We start from the raw sequence: 17035 nt of genomic DNA on the forward strand, positions 1-17035 counted from the left end.
AGCCTGAACTAATGAACTCTACCTGGGTGTACCCATCAAAGAATATATTTCAAAGGTTCACTGAACTATAACGAGAGAGGGAAGCAAATCCTAAGTTAACCTTCTTTTTAAGGAGACTAAGAAACCTAGCAGTTTGATCTCTGTGATGGGTCCTGGCCAATAAAAAGATGGAAAGATGACTGTGGCTGAGAGAAAAAACATCTTGAACAAAATCTGTATTTTACTAGATTACCGTATATACTCGATCATAAGCCGATTTGTTTATAAGCCAACCCCCTCTAAAATGGATAAGTAAAAATGGAAAATGTTTATGACCCATTCATAAGCCGACCCTATAATTCAGGGGTCAGCAAACTTTGGCTCCCGGGCCATCAGGATAAGCCTCTGGCAGGCCGAGATGGTTTGTTTACCTCGAGCGTCCACAGGCACGGCGGTAAACCTAAATAAACAAAGTGTCCCAGCCCACCAGAGGCTTACCCTGACAGGCTGGGACAGCAACTGGTGGGGAAATTTTTTTGGGGGGAGAAGCTGGGAATCAGGGGCGTAACCTCTGTGACCGCCCCCCACATGACCCCACCCCTAGCCGGGGACCCCCACACTCTCCCCATCCCATCCCTTCCTACCTTACCTGGAGAGGGCCAGAGGAGGATGTCTCTGCCTGGCTGGAGCTGCTCCAGCAGGCTGGGCAGCGCAGCCGCAGCATGTTCCAGCGGGCTGGGCTGGGCGGCGTGGCCACAGCCTGCTCAGGGGGGCGGGGTCGAGCGGCACGGCTACAGTCTGCCAGCCCCGGAGCAGCAGCTGCTTTGGAGGCTGGGGGGAGAGCCTCTTCCCTTCTGGCTCTGCTGCCTCTCCTTGCTCCCTCTGTTAGGGGGAAGGGCTGTGTCTCACCTCTCCCTCGCTATACCCGTTCATAAGCCAACCCCCGTCTCTGGTGCTTCCCTTTTTTACTAAAAAAATTCGGCTTATGAAAGGTAAGTTTTAGATCTTTAGATGCCTATTTTCACTTTTATCTACTTTTAAGGATCGCTACTTTAATGTCTTTTACCTGGTATAACTTAATCCATGCTCTTTTGTTAATAAACTTGTTTTGCTTTCATTATAAATCAAGAGTTCTAGATAAGTTCAGTACAGTGTGTGCTTCTATTAAGCTGGCAGGTTAGAATGTTACACTGTCTCTGTAGAGGCAGCAAGCCTAATACTTTTTCTGTGAGGGTCCAATGAGAGAGACAGGACCCTGCATGAAGATGATTTTGGGGCAAATTCAAGGCTGGAAGGCTAATAATGTCAGCCTGTGAGGCAGATCCAAGTTGGACATAGCCATGGTGAGGCTTGTGGGCCACTGGCAGGCTGTCGGGGGTCAGAGCTCTGAACTAATGCTGCATAGCCACAAGATACCTAGGGTTACAAGGCAGATGTTGACTGAATCCTTTACTGGCCTGGGTGAACCCCAAAACATCACTTTGGCATAATTGGCAGGATTTACACAGTTTGTTGGTTAACTGAGGTTCACACTTGCAGCACTGATAAACTGGCTTTAAGTGATTCACAAATCAGAAGATTGAGAACAGGTTAAAGAGAAGTTACAGTTTCAATATTTTTTGTTTGTTTCAAGTAAGGAAATAGAAAAAGAATAAAATATAAACATTAGTGTCAGTGAAGCAACCACAAAGTTCAAGGTGGCTAGGGTGGAGAATGACAGAATAAAAGAGGAGCATTAACACCAAAAATAGTTAGATAAGGAGAAAGGCAAAGAGTGTAAAGACCAAAAATGGGAAGCTGCCTAGAGAGCTAAAGAACAAGAAGCAGCACACTGGTGGGCCCTGGAAGCTGAGAGGCGAAGGATACCCAAGAGGAGAAGAAAGCAGCTACACACCAATCATCCCTGGAACTGAAAGCAAAGGATACCCAAGAAAATGAGAAGGAAAGGCTGTATGCCCAGAGCATAATGGACAGGGAGGAGCAGATCCCCCCAGTCCTTAGGTATGCCCTCCATCCAAGGAATGTGCAGCTGGGACAAGCTGTGCCCTACATACAAAGAAACAGATGGCACTGAAGAATACTTTACTGGTTTTGAGAGGTTATATGAGGTATAGAAAGTTCCAGAGGACAAGAAAATCCCAACTCTGATTAGTAAGCTCTTGGGTAAAGCATTTAATGTATTTAATGAAATGCCAATTGATCAGGCTTTGAAATCTGAGTTTTAAAAGGCTGTATTTGCAAAGGTTTCAAATTGCTCCTGAAGTGTATAGATTGAAATTTAGATCCCTCAAAATGCATGACTAGATGAGTCATAGAACATACCAGTATAAAATGTCTGATTTTATAAAAAAAAAAATGAGTCAAGGGGAAGGAGGCAGAGAGTTATGAATAGTTGTTTGGTCTCTTTGCACAGAAGCAACTCCTGAGCATATATTCTGAAGACGTCAGACAGGCTATTTGGGATAAATCCATGGACTCTGTCCAAAAAGCAGTAGATCCTGACTGATTCTTACATACAAGCCAGTGACCAATAAGCAAGCCACAGAGGGAACAGTAGAAGCCCAGTTTTAAGAGGGGCCCCAATTTTGTCACTGGGGAGACGCAGGGAAGTTTGGAGCTTAGGCACTCTTCACCCCAGAATAGATCCTGCCTTGGGAATCTCACTCGCAGACCCCCGGTACAGACCGTGGTGTTTCATATGTGATTGCACTGAACACCTGAGGAATAACTGCCTTAAACTGAAAGAAGCTAAGCCCATACTCCATCCAGCCCAGGCTGATGCAGAATCCCAAGAGGTATTTACAGGTTTCCTGATTAAATTTGTGAGGTCTGACCCACAGGAGGTGGACATGGTATTTGTTAAAGCTGCCAAGGTGAATGACAAAGAATGCATTGGGTGGCGAGACACTGATGCACAGATTTCTTTGGTCAGGGAAAGCATAGTCAGATATGCTCCCTGGGGAGAATGCAGAACTCCTAGCATTGGGACAATACAAATTCACTTTACCTTTGGCTAAAGTACCCGTGGAGGGGGAAGTTCTGGAGGGAACACAGAAAGTTGGGCTGCTGGACAGTATTCCAACAGCACTTCTTGTCTATCTCTAAATCGGTTAATATAGTAACTTGCAGCAAAAAGGAATATTGTTTTGTGATCTCAGAAGAAAAATTGTGCAGACAACAAAGCTGGGGGAAAGGGACAGCTCCAGCCCCAGCCCAGCAGGAGAAATCAATGTGCTTTCAGGTGTGGGAGGGGCCAAGGTAAGCTCCTGCATAGCACAGGCGAGTAGCAAGCATACAGAGTTAAAGGGGGAGGAGTTATTCCCTGTAACTTGGAGAGGCTGTTCAGGTTGTCTATAGCTAGGGCTTTGAAGATGAGAAAGCATCTGTGGTTACATCCTCAAGGGGACACCAGTGAGGGGAAACAGGGAAAGATTTTTCTGAAGAGGAAGGGAGATTGTACAGGGAAGCATCCATAGGGAAAGATAAAAGCCCTGAGAAACCTTACAAGAACTGGTTGTGCCTGTCCAGCACCATGGGGACTTAATGTTGTTAGCACATGATTATGCTTTTGTTGGTCATTTCAGGGCATGAAGAACTATGCTAGGTTAAAAAATATTTTTTTATTGGCCAGGGACACAATGATGTGGGAGACTATTGCGAGTCTTGTGAATATGTCAAAAGAGAGAGGCCTGCAGAACCCAAGAAGTCTCTGTACATTCCTTGCCTGTGATACATGAGGCATTTTATAGGGTATCATTTTGTGGGTCTTATGCCATGTCCTACCCAAAGGCAGAAAAAAACATATCTTGGTGATAGTGGATTTTGCCACTAGATACTCCAAAGAAGTTGCTCTAACTAAAATAGAGGCTGATTCTGTGGTGAAAGACCTTTTTACTATTTTTAACAGAGTGGGTTTCCCTAAAGAGATTTTATCAGATTATAAGTCAAATTTCATGTCCCAGCTATTCAAGTTGTGTGGAGTGAAACAACTAAAGGACTCCCCATATCACCCAGAAACAAATGGTGCGGTGGAGAGGTTCAATGGGACACTGAAATCAATGTTGGGAATGTATGTGAACAAAAGAGCCAGTGATTGGGATGAAATGTTACCCTATATGTTATTTTGCTTATAGGGAGATTCCCTGAGAATCCACGGGGTTCGCCCCATTTGACTTTCTATATAGCAGGAAAGTGAGAGGACTCCAGGGAAGAGGACACTGAGGCAGAGGGGGAACCAGTAACTGAATATGTACAGGTTTCAGAATAGCAGCCGTGTTAGTCTGTATCCGCAAAAAGAACAGGAGTCCACGAAAGCTTATACTCAAATAAATTTGTTAGTCTCTAAGGTGCCACAAGTACTCCTGTTCTTTTTGTGAATATGTATAGTGATTCAGGAAGGAGTTAAAAGACATGATGGGGACATGTCAGGGACAGCCAATCCAAACAAAAGACATGGTATGATAAACATACTTGTAAACATTCTTTTGAAGTAGGCGACTTGGAGCTGGTGCTTATCTCTGTGAAAAAATACAAAATGCAGAACTCATGGGAGGGACCTTTTGAAGTGGTAGAAGAGGTGACTGAATGTACATATCATGTTAAAAGACCTCAGAGTAAAGCTATGCCACAGCCGGTGCATGTGAATAGGCTTAAAGGTCATCACAGTAGGAAAGCCATAGTAAACATGATTTGTTGTGTTGAAGGGGAAACTACCAAGTCACACCTCATTGCTTTGATGGCTGAATGCCAAAATGACTCATCACTTGACGGTATAATGAGTTAACCCTAATTGAAAAGGGAGAAGTACTGCCTGTGCTACAAACACACAAGTGTTTTCCACCAAGCCAGGAAGGAGTCACGCGATGACCCATAAATCATCAATGAGGACTCACTGTTGGCACTCAGCCAGGCATCCCGTACCACTGGCAAGGTACAAGAGCAAATTCACCCTAAGGGCTACTCTACACTGGCAACATTAAAGCGCTGGCAACAGTTTTTTCACACCCCTGAGCAAGAAAGTTGCAGCGCTGTGAAGTGCCAGTGTAGACAAGCCCTCAGAAATTCAAAACATGCTGCACCTGGGGGTGATTAAAGAATCTGAGAGTTCCTGGGTGCTTCCAGTTGTCTTGGTCCCCAAGAAAGTTAACTTTGTAAGATTTTGTGTTGATTGTAGGCTACTCAGTGCTGTCACTGGTCCAGATATTTATTGTATTCCCAGAATTGATGATATACTGGATATTTTGCCACAGTTAGATATCTTAGCATGTTTGACCTTGTGAAAGGTTATTGGCAAATCACTTTACATGAAGATACACAGAATCTGCTTTTATTACTGATATGGGACTGTATGAATTCAAAATGTAACCATCTGAGTTAATGCATGTAGTATCCACTTTTCAGAGGCTGGTCAACCAAGTGTTATATGGATTACAGAACTTCACAAGAGTATGTTGACGATGCTGTAATCTTTAGCAACTCTTGGTCTGATCACAAGAAATACTGGGGGATTGTACTATTAAAGCTCAAAGAGACAGGCCTAACTGTAAAAGCCTCTAAGTGTAAGACAGAAACAGCAAAGTTTCCTCATTTGGGTCTGCCCTGGCCTGGCTGAGAACATCCACAACTACATGTTACTTTCCATGTTTATTGTGAATTGTGAATGTATATTTGTGAATCCATCTCCAAAGGCAACTTTCTGGGTTGCTGCTTTGCAAGAAGCCACTGTAGGGCACTGTAGTCTGTTTACACTGTGAATTCTGTACCCAGTAAATATGGACAACAGGACTTGAGGGCCTCCACAATAGCCACACACCAAGTTCTGTAGCCAAAGACTTGGGTTCCCTTGGCTGGGATGATTTAGTTGGGGACTGGTCCTGCTTTGAGCAGGGGGTTGGAGTAGATGACCTCCTGAGGTCCATTCCAACCCTGATAGTCTATGATTCTATGATTCATTTACTTTGCAACCTCCAAAAAACACTCATCTGCACCAATCGAGATCATTAATTTGTTCAAGTGCAAATTGGACAGCAATCTTTGGGGCATCACAGTTAACATGAATGGATAGGATGGATCCAGGAATTTAAGCACAGCATGATTTATATGTCCCAGTTCCATCTGTCTGCTTGGGGAGCTTGGGACCTTTTCATAAACTCTTGTTATGTCTTGTAATCATCAGAAACCAGGAAGGATGATTCAGAACCTGGAGAATATGAAGAAGTGTTTATTCAGTGGTGGCAGCTCAGTATCCACTTGTTTTGATGGCTGCAGAACCTCCCTCCCAGACAGGCCACATACTGAAGGTGTAAATTCCACTGCTTGCTTGGTACCTGGATCGGTACCAAGATCAGTACCAGGTAGAATCTGGTGCCTTGATGGAGACTTAGCGGTAGGGAGGGTCTAGGAGATGAGGACCTGGAGTCTGGAGGGATACTGTATGGAGTCCAAAAAAACAATTGCTGGATATGGAACAAGGACTGAACCCCAAGGCATTCTGTCACTGGACCTGCTCCTGAGAGATTGCCAGTGCCGTGACCTCAATCTACACGAGGATGAATGAAGGGAAACCTCAGACATTCTGTAATGGGATCTCAGTGTGTAAGATCCCACTTCCGACTCCAACAAGGAGAAGTACAGTCTGAGGGCCAAGGCCCTGTAGTACTGGGTGGTGTAGTAGGAGGCTGGGACCTGGATTGACGAGAAGTAGGTGGTACAAGGAAGCATCAGCAGCTTTCCTGATGATGGTACTGTTCATCTGCCCAGCTGAACAGCAGAGCTTTTGGCTACTGTTGTACTGAAAACCAATGGTGCTGAGTGTGTGGTACCAAGGATGATATTGCTATTGAAGCTTGCATCACAGGAAGGCTGGAACCTCGATGTCTTGCAGCAAAGGTGAGTCTGGAACTGAGAGGCAAAGGAGGTCCCTGACCACCACATATGCCTCAGACATTGTCAATACCAAGAAGGTGGAATGCACTGAATTGTGCACAAAGATGAAGTCGATGTCATAGAAGGTCCCAGCAATGGAGTTGATCTTGACAGTACTGAAGTTAGTGCCAGAGTCAAGGACTCCACATTGCTAGTTGAAGTGTGCTGTACCCAGGACTGCCTAGCTAGTGCAGTGCTCTAACCTTAGTACTCACCTTTCTTCCATGAGACTCTGTTGGAGCCTTGCCCTCCTGGATGAAGAGGACTTCTTCTGGCTAGAAGAGTGCAAAGCATCTGATTTCTTCTGCCATTTGTGTGGCAGGGGAGAAAGAAAATGGTGTCTTCTCTCTGGCTCCCTCTGATGAGGGGATACGGCCAAGTTTGGCGGTGCACTCCTTGGCAGAGTAGAGTCTGAATCCCTCTGTACTGAGTGGCTGGGTTTCAACTGGAGTGCAGAGCAGCTCCTATATGGAGCCCTATCTTCCTAGACTTCTTAGTTCTGGTCTTAAACCCCCTGCAGATAGAGCACCTATGCCTAAGGTATCCTTCTCCCAAACATTTTAAACAATGTAAGTGAGGATTGTTGACTGGAATAGACTTGTTACAGCCAGAACAGCTCATACACCCTCGAGACTTAGGCATGTCTCAGTACCGAGCTTGAAAAGCTCCAAACAAAACAAAAACCTGGCAAAAATTTGTCAAAAATAATAGTTACATTAAACTAACTTAACTATATACAACAATAACTTTTAGGAAAAAAATCTCTTAAGAGAAAGGGAAAGGAGTGTGACAAGCACACACATTCCGATTACTGATCACAGGTGGTGAGGAAGAATTGAGAGGGATTGGGGAAGCTTCTATGGGCACTGCTACAGGAAAAAAATCTCCAGCTTTGATGCACTTGGTGTGCACACACCTGAAGTGGAATGGCCTTGTGAAATACATCTCAAAGAAGAATGAAGGATATATAATTCCCATAGAACTTGGATTGATAATCACAGAAAATTATGTATTACATCTAAATTGTGCCTATTTTACTTTAGCCATACTAATTTTCTTTCAAATATTTAGTATATTAGATGGCTTCTAGTGTGAAAACAATCATGGCTTACCTGCTAATTTTTTTCTATACTATAATATGTCTGGCAACCCTCCGCTATTGTGTTGTATTACTTCTACTGAGAAAAATATGAAGGCAGCTCATAGCTGTCAATCATGGAAACAGGTTCCCCCATTTCCCATGGCAGCAGACAAAACTTTCCATAGCATAACTGAGTTACTGAAAACAACCAAGGCCAAACTAAACAGTCATCAAATTAAAGTCTTATTCATTTATTGATATTCCCCTCCTTTCTGTATCCTCTCTCTCTAAATACATTTCATAAGAAGAGTGAGACAGACAAATCTAGTAGAAAATCAATTAGAATGTAAGCCGATTTTTTCTCTCTTCTAAACTGGTGTGTCTGGTAATCCTCCATAACTGAGAAATAACCAGCAGTGATACATTCCCTAAAGAATGAGGGCAGAGAAGTAAGATAATGGAATAGGAGAAAAAGAATAATTAAAATGATCCATCTCCTGGCCCCTGCTGAAGAGAAGGATTAAATTATTGCTCTATTACAGCATACAACACTATTCATTTGAACGACCTAATTGCCAAGACTGTGATATGAAGTTTTCAGTTTTTGGAGAAGATGTGAAGATTGGCCTACTTAGATACCCTGCAGTTTCCTTCCAGTATAGGTGAATCTCTTTCAGCTCAGAATCTGCCATGGACATGGAAGAGTGGGCTTGCAGATTCTGGAGAGGAATCAGACTTCTGGACTTGTAAATCTCCACGATACACTGTTTATCCATCCAGTGATAGTGGCTGCAGCTGCTTTCTTTTCATGATCATGTGTATTCTAAGTAACAAATAGGAAGAAGGATGTTCTTTATTGAGGATTTGGGCAGACGAATGATAGAACAATGTCCTACGGCCTGTGAAATCTTGTTGGCAGTTTGGAATGACTCTTGTTTAAATATTTGATAAAAATGCAGCTTTATTGGATTGAAAAATAGAGGGACATTGTGTTTAGCATCAAGTATTTCACCCATTAATGCCCGGAACACAGTATTCTATTAATATTCCAGGTGAGAATTCCCTCAATCCTATTAGGTCCAATTCTTTTTATAGCCGTGAAAAAACTCACTATATGAGGCTGGATAATACAAGCTGGTATATAAATTTAGGGCTAATATCTCCAATTTTAAGAATTGAGGCCAAACTCCAAGTTGTGTTAATGGAATTCTAGAATATCTGTTATTCTTGCTCTAATGAGATCCATACAGGACTCTACACCACAGTAAATGAGAGGAGACATCCTGTTCAGAAAGCATGTAAACTGGATAGTGGACACACTGTCTCTCTGAAACTGGCAGCACTGCCTGGCAACTCTGGAGCAGTGGCTTGTGGCTGACTTGGTCCATAGCCACAGCTTAGATGGATAGTGAGGGCTTGAGATGGAGTCTATATGACCAGAATGTTGGGAGCACTGGGAGAAAGCAGCAACACCAGTAGTTTAGAAGATTTGGTGCAGGAGTATGTAGTGTAAAGCAAGTAGTGAGTGAGGCAGCAAGATCAGGTGGGTACAGAGGGCACCTGTTAGGATGGGAGTGGTGGTTGCAGCATCAGCAGCAAGTGGAGTCAATGATCCAGCAGTGGAGAGTGAGTAGTGGAGCCCCAGAGAGGTGCTACTGGAGTACGAGTCTGTAGCCCTGAGGATTAATCTGTTGGTCTGTATAAAATGTCTTTTTGATAAATTTAAGTATGTAGGCTTTATAGAATTATAGATTTTTGCAATAGCTGAAATGCAAGACAGACATTCAGGTCAGATACCCAGGTCAGACATCCTGTATGACGCGGAAGGTAACCTTTGAGGACCCTTACTCAGAAAAGTAATAATAGACAAATTACCTACGCAAAAGTCTGGAGACCTTTGCTAGGCCAATAGCAGTAAAGGGTGGAAAGTGGGGATTTTTGCCCACAAATCTAACAAGTACACCACAAATGCGTACCTATTTGTCACTCATACGCACATCTATGTTAGCCTATGAGGCATGTGTACCCTAACATTTCCGTGGGGGAAAGACGAAATTTGGGCATAGGAGGAAGGATTTCCGAATATATGCTCTATAAAAAGGGTGATACACCCATCTATTTCTTATCGTCTCACCCTATCTCTACACATCGATGCCCCCCCGTCCTACGAAGGCTGTTAACTCTTGACAGATTGTAGTATTATTTCTTTTCAAAGCTGTAAGTATAAAGGAATCTAATTTCTGCTTTATCTTTTAAAGCATCTCTTAAAGAACTGTGATATTTTGTAACTTTGTAATCTCAAACTGTTTTTAACATTTTTACATTTGCTTATTGTTTCATTGATTTTAATAAAAGGTCTTGATGACTATTTCTGTCTCAGTGTAAGTTCCTATCATATACCCCGAAGCTCCTTGTATAAACTCTGTGAAGCCTGATTCAAGACGAACTTTATCTTCTGATCACACATATTGGCGAGCCATACCCATATTATTAATATTAATTATTATTAATATTACTAATTAATTAGAAAATTAATTATCAAATAAAATTAAATTAAGTGGATAAACGCCACCAACCCTACTAACCAACCCCAAATCAGGCTACAAGTCCCACCCCACTTCAACATGCTGGATGATTTACCTGGAGGTGAGAGTGGTAGTCCTTCCAGCTGAATATTAGCTACTAATGGAGAACTAGCTGTTGAGGCCAGTGCAGGCAGGGCCCTCAGAGTTCCCAAAGAAAAGTCGGTAAGGGAAGTTGCAGGCATAGGCACCGACTCCATGGGTGCTCTGGGGCTGAAGCACCCATGGAAAAAAATCGCATCCCGCTCCCTCCCAGTGCCTCCCTCCCATCATGGATCAGCTGTTCAGCAGCGCGCAGGAGATGCTTGGGGGAGGCAGAGGAACAAGTGTGGGGTGCGCTCGGGGGAGGAATGGGGCTGGAAGAGATGGAGCGGGAAGAGGCAGGACGGGGTGGGGCCTTGGGGGAAGGGGCAGAGTGGGGGCGGAGCCTGGGGCAGGAGGGGGCATCGAACATCCCCCGGCACAGTAGAAAGTCAGCGCCTCTGGTTGCAGGGGCTTTGGACTCTCTTGCCATGATCCAGAAGGCAAAGTGGTCAAGACATCAGTGGTGCCTGAACTATGTGTATGTATGAGATTTCCTTCCCCTGTTGATAATCTGTTAGGCAGTTCTGATAATGTCTCTTTTTCTCCATCCCTTTTGGTTTGGGAAATTTTGGTGTGTTCAGGGGATGTGGGCTCTTGGCTGCTCCTGTGGAGGCAGAAGCCTATTTAATGCCAGGAGAGTGGTGAAGAGTGCACAGAGTCACAGAAGGAGGAATCACTCAGGAAGCAGTTGCAGTAGCAGAGAGCAGGTAATGTATATGTGCTTGTATGAATCTTGTGTGACTCTAATTAAAGGACATGGACGAAGAGGGTCCAAGCAGATCCAGTTTTAGCTGAGATTATTATAATATGACAACAAGCTAAAAGGTGTAGTCATACAGCCTCTGTTGGACTCATCCTTTTCCATCTTTGGTCCAACCTTTGGGATAGCTCAGTGGTTTGAGCATTGGCCTACTAAAGCCAGGGTTATAAGCTCAATCCTTGAGGGGGCCACTTAGGGATCTGGGGCAAAAAAAAAATCAGTACTTGGTCCTGCCTAGTGAAGGCAGGGGGCTGGACCTGATGACCTTTCAAGGTCCCTTCCAGTTCTAGGAGATTGGTATATTTCCAATTATTATTATTTAACCAAAATTACAGACTTCATAGCCCCTTGTATCCATGGTGAGGGAGGTCCTGCAGAGGCCGAGACATTACCTCCCATTAAAATCTTGACTGTATCCTGTATACCAGCTCCCACTCTATTATTTTTGGCAGAGGTAGTTAAGGGGGTTATAGAGGTCACTTTACCTGACAGACGCTCTGCTTCACCAATTTTATCATTAGGTACTTGTCCTGCCTATACCTTGAGCTCTCTAGTTCATTAGCAGGGAGGAGGGATAGCTCAGTGGTTTGAGCATTGGCCTGCTAAACCCAGGGTTGTGAGTTCAATCCCTGAGGGGGCCATTTAGGGAACTGGGGTAAAAATCTGCCTGGGGATTGGTCCTGCTTTGAGCAGGGGGTTGGACTAGATGACTCCCTGAGGTCTTTTCCAACCCCAATATTCATGATTCTATAATACCTCCTGTGAGTCACAGACTGGATAACCCTCTAATTATAAAGTGTCTAAGGGCTAGTCTACACTTACCTGCCGGGTCGACGCGGTGAGTTCGACTTCTCGGAGTTCGAACTATCGCGTCTAATCTAGACGCGATAGTTCGAACTCCCCGCGCGCTCCGGTCTACTCCACCACTGCAAAAGGCGGTGGCAGAGTCGACCTTGGAGCCGCGGACTTCGATCCCGCGGCGTCTGGACGGGTAAGTAGTTCGAACTAGGGTACTTCGAGTTCAGCTACGCTATTCACGTAGCTGAACTTGCGTAGCCTAGTTCGACCCCCGCCCTTAGTGTAGACCTGCCCTAATAGACACTTGAATCTTCCTTTCATATATACCCTGTTCATTCCCCATGATTCCTACATGGAAAAAATACTGCTTCTTCACCAGCCTGTTCTCCACTGTGAGCACTGTCTGTCTATAGGCAAGTTAAGAGATATGCTGTTTAAAGATATTTCAGAAATAAAAGAATATTTACTTGATCTCAAGGTTATGCTGGGAATGCAGTGATTATGGCAGGTTTGGCAAGAGTCCAACAATTCTAAGAGAAGTATTTCCCCAAAGTGCCCTCATTAGTATCTGCTAACCCAAACAAGATATTTGGCACCCCCTCTGTTCCAGAACACCGAGATGACGCTGGTGTTGCATCTATGTCCATCAATACTGAGCCTGGTACATCTGCAAATGTGATGGCAACTCTATTCCTTCTGTATCTCTGAAGTTAGTAAGCAGCAGCATGAGTCTCCACACATTGCTTCATCCTCTCAACCTGGTTTAATTTAAAGTACCTCTATCTAAAACTAAGAAACTCTAAACACTTTTGGTTTGTGGCCCTGGTTTTTAAAAATGTCTCTAGAGAGAAGGCTGAGTCAAGGTCTGTTTGCAACACCATCTGTGTGTGTTACTGGAACAAGCAGTGTTTTATTCTCTACCCAGAAACCAGATTTTAAAGATAACAAGGTTCTCTAATTTCAGTTCTCAAGAAAGAGGAGAGTGTAAAGACTTGTTGGCAGTTAAGAAAATCCAGATTTTGAGAGCTCTTCTTAGCTAGAGAGGCTATCTGATAGAAAAGGTCAAAAGGATGCAGTCTAGAAATAATTTTTGTTCCTTTTAACAACAAAATAAGTGATCAGGTCACCCAAGCAAAACCAGTTGGGCTATATCCCATTTTTTGCCAAATGACCTGGCCTCAGACCCTGTTGTTCAGGATCTATAAGCCATCCAGAGAGTTGAAGATCACAATCCTGGGAGAATTAGGTCTAATCACAAAGCTAATGGTGCAGTTTTTCATGGTAATTTTTCCATTGAAGCCCTAGAAAGGGAGGTGGATTGACTAGACAGGCCTGATAATAAAACCTCTATCAAAAGTATTTCATGTAATACTGCTAGCCTTAAAAGTAAATCCTAGGATTTGGATGTTAGGAATAATGTATTTGTTTGATTTAGTTTTCCTCCAAGAAACCTGACTTTCAAAGGATGAGTCCTTATAGCTACAGAACTTTCAATCCGTTTTAAAAGGAGGTGTTGCACATGTAAAGAGAGAAAGACTGGCCCTTCTTGCTTCTACAAAGTTAAGTGTCATAACTTGAATGTTAACGTCTGGTACCTATTTGTAGGCCAACAGTATTATTTTCACAGATAAATCTATTCTATTACCATTAATGTTCAATTTCCCACTTTGCTCTTTCCTTTCTACAATGAGTCTTTATGGGCAGAGCTTGAATCTTTTATTGACCTGTTAATTCAGAATATTTCTATTAGAAATCTTTGCTCCTTTGGGAGATTTTAATGCCCAACTGTGTTCTGAGGATAAGGACATTTTTATTCTTTCCTCCAACTCAGTTAATGGGATGTTATCTTCACTTCCCCCATGACCTTCTAAAGATAAAGTGAGAAATTCCTCAGGCTATACTACTGAGGGAAAAATCTCTGGCAATGGTGCAAGCGGCACGGGCACACCTAAAGTGGAATGGACATGCGCAAGCACTCAAAGTAGAACTGAAGCATTTCAGAGAATGCTACCAGGGAGATCTAGGGCTTTAATCACTTTCCAAATCAAACTTTGCCTCACAGAGCTCTTAGGAGCCAGTTAATTCACACCTGCCATCCTATGACCCAGAACTAGAAGCTCAACTCTGACAGGACTCCACTATGGGGATCTGACTGTTGGAACTCTGGGGTCCTGACTGGTTCCCTGCTTCTATTTAAACAAAGCACAGGAACAGGAAATTGTCCTTGCAAAGGGGTTTCTCCTGCTTAGGACTGCATCCCTTGCACTACTTGCTCCTACTGCCTGACTCTGGTCTCCTGGTAACCTGACCCTGCCTGCCTCCTGACATCTGATTCTCAGTTTGCCCTCAGGCATATCTCAGACTCTGATCTCCTGGTATCTGACCTGACCTGGGTCCTGACTCCTGCTCAGACCATTAGGTCAGACCTCCCATGTCCTGGTTGTGATATGGTATTACCGCTATTTCTTCTCACAGATGTTTTGCACAGATGTCTTCAGGATGGTGAAGGGGAAGGAAGACGTTGAGTAGGTGGCCCTAGCTAAAACATGTGCAAGGCTTTGTTACAAGAAGAGTGTGGTTGTAGTGCAGAGAAAACATAACAGATTATTAGACATTCCCTCAGTATGCTTGACGAGGTGGGGGTACTTCTGAACATGCAACAATACTAGCATTCCTGTAGTAGCCTGAATAATTTCTGCCTTCTCCAATACTTATCAGAAACACCAAGATTGTCTGTATATTGTTATCTTGTTGATGGCTTGTTTTGTTGCTGAGAATATCAAACTCTTTGCTCAATAGGATTATTGATGATCATTCTAAATTTTACCCAGATGGTATTTTGAAGGAAGAACATCTAGACAGCAGGCAATGTTCTGGCTATTTGTATCCTGCATTCATTCTGCAAAAACTGGGAATGTGTTCCTAGGTCTTTAAAGAAGACATATAAATATTTTTGTTGACCATTATTATATAAACTCTTAGGAGGTGTGGTTAATGGTCATAATTAATATTTTTAATTTTATCGTTTGATATTTTATATAGCAACTGTTACTAAGAAACTCTACATCTTAAGGTACTTCCAAGGATTCAGAATTGTGACAGTGTCCTATAGCAGCACATGAATACTGGTTATGGAACATAAGTTTTCTGATTGCTGGGAAACTTCTACTTGTTGAGGCTAGTGTCTTACTACCTCATCAGGAAGAAATCACCAACTCCCTCTGGAGGTCTCTGGGGAGGTAATTTCTCATTGGCTTGGCTGGCTTAGCTTGGAGGTCAACAACAAGCTATTTTAACAGAGTAGTGGCCTCAAATTCTACTTGAAAAAACATTTCCTGAGTGTCCTAGTCAGATTTAACTAGGGTAACCAGATGTCCCGATTTTATAGGGACAATCCCGATTTTGGGGGCTTTTTCTTATATAAGCACCTATTACCCACCACCCCCTGTCCTGATTTTTCACACTTGCTATCTGGTCACCCTAGATTTAATGGATTCTGGTTTGGATAACTCACCCTCTTCATGGGACAAATTTCAGGGGCAAAAAAGGGAAGGCTACACTAAAGTATGTTTTGTTTTTTCCCCTCGGTGGCTTTGACCTTATGTATCATCCTGCTAAGAGGAGAAGAACAAAGATTCAAAGGTCCAGACTGGAGAAATTTTTCTTTTGGAATTTTTTTTTTTTAATGGAGGGTAAACCTCTGTCCAAAGCATGAAGGTCTGGAGAGTGAATGGAGAGAAGGGAGACAGTAGGGACAGATCTAGAACCAAAAGCTTCTAATGGGATGGAGGAGGGCCTAGAGCAGGATGCAGAGCTATTAGAACTGGAGAAAGGTAGTGACAGAGGGGGGAATTGGCCACACTAGCATGAGTCTGAAACTGCCTGCCTGTCTGAGGAACTGGAGTCAGGAGCTGGGCTTGTGGGGTCCTTGGCTTCCATGATTGACAGCACTTTGCTGTCTTCATCTCTGTTCACAAATAGCAGCAAGCTCCAATTATGGAATATTGCCATCAATATTCTTGTCAAAGACAATAATTCATAAATGTGCCCATTGTAATGCATACTTAGTCAAATTCTGAAGTCCTTACACAGTTTATCTCATTTTTACTCAGGAAAAACTACCATTCAGTCAACAGTAGCTTTGCTTGAATGAGGACTTCAAAATATAGCATACATTTTAAACCATAATATTCTTCTCAATATAGCAGAAAGGGAATTACAATATTTTCCAAAAGTTTTCCCAGGCAATATTTTAGAGTGACCTCAGGATGGTATAATGGAGGCAAGTGATTAAGTAGTGAATGAGTGAAAAGGAAAAACTGCTAAGGTTAGGGAGAGCTATGAAATGTTGAAATATTTTACATAATTAAAATATTTTACATCATTAGTTACTGTACTCACTTTTCCCTCATCTCTTGGGCTATCACTTAGGTGTACAACTGGGCCAGGGTGAGTCTTTGTGGATCTGCAAAACAAAATCAATTTCAAACATTGTAAATTCTTTCAATAAAAAAGGAGATTTATGTTAGCTGTTAGGTATGTTAGAGACACGGTATCCCAAAACTGTTTGGAAAATCGCCATGGTGAAGGATATTTGCACACAAACAACAACAAAAGACTTTACCCCTTATGTAGAATCATGTATCATCGTATAAATTCCAGTTATCTTTTCTAATACATGGTAAGTTTGAAGCTGAGGAACAATTTAGATAAATGTGCGTAACAGCCATTAAAAAAAAAAATTTTGCATATGAAGCATACATTCTGCATATATAAAAATGGATATAAATTGTTATATACACTTTCATACTATATCTAATTACACGA

At 42.9% G+C, this 17035-nt stretch overlaps 1 protein-coding gene across 11 annotated transcripts in view; it reads right to left on the bottom strand.

Moving 5' to 3' along the window:
- Nucleotides 1-17035, bottom strand: part of STXBP5L (syntaxin binding protein 5L) — a 421232-nt gene that overhangs the window by 173181 nt on the left and 231016 nt on the right. For all 11 annotated transcript variants that reach the window (XM_045001069.1, XM_045001067.1, XM_045001064.1 and 8 more), the window contains exon 6: nucleotides 16610-16673. In XM_045001069.1, the coding sequence (XP_044857004.1) occupies nucleotides 16610-16673 (64 nt within the window). The remainder of the gene's footprint in view (nucleotides 1-16609; nucleotides 16674-17035) is intronic.

Source organism: Mauremys mutica, chromosome 1 (genome assembly GCF_020497125.1).
Source record: "Mauremys mutica isolate MM-2020 ecotype Southern chromosome 1, ASM2049712v1, whole genome shotgun sequence".
NCBI lineage: Eukaryota > Metazoa > Chordata > Testudines > Geoemydidae > Mauremys > Mauremys mutica.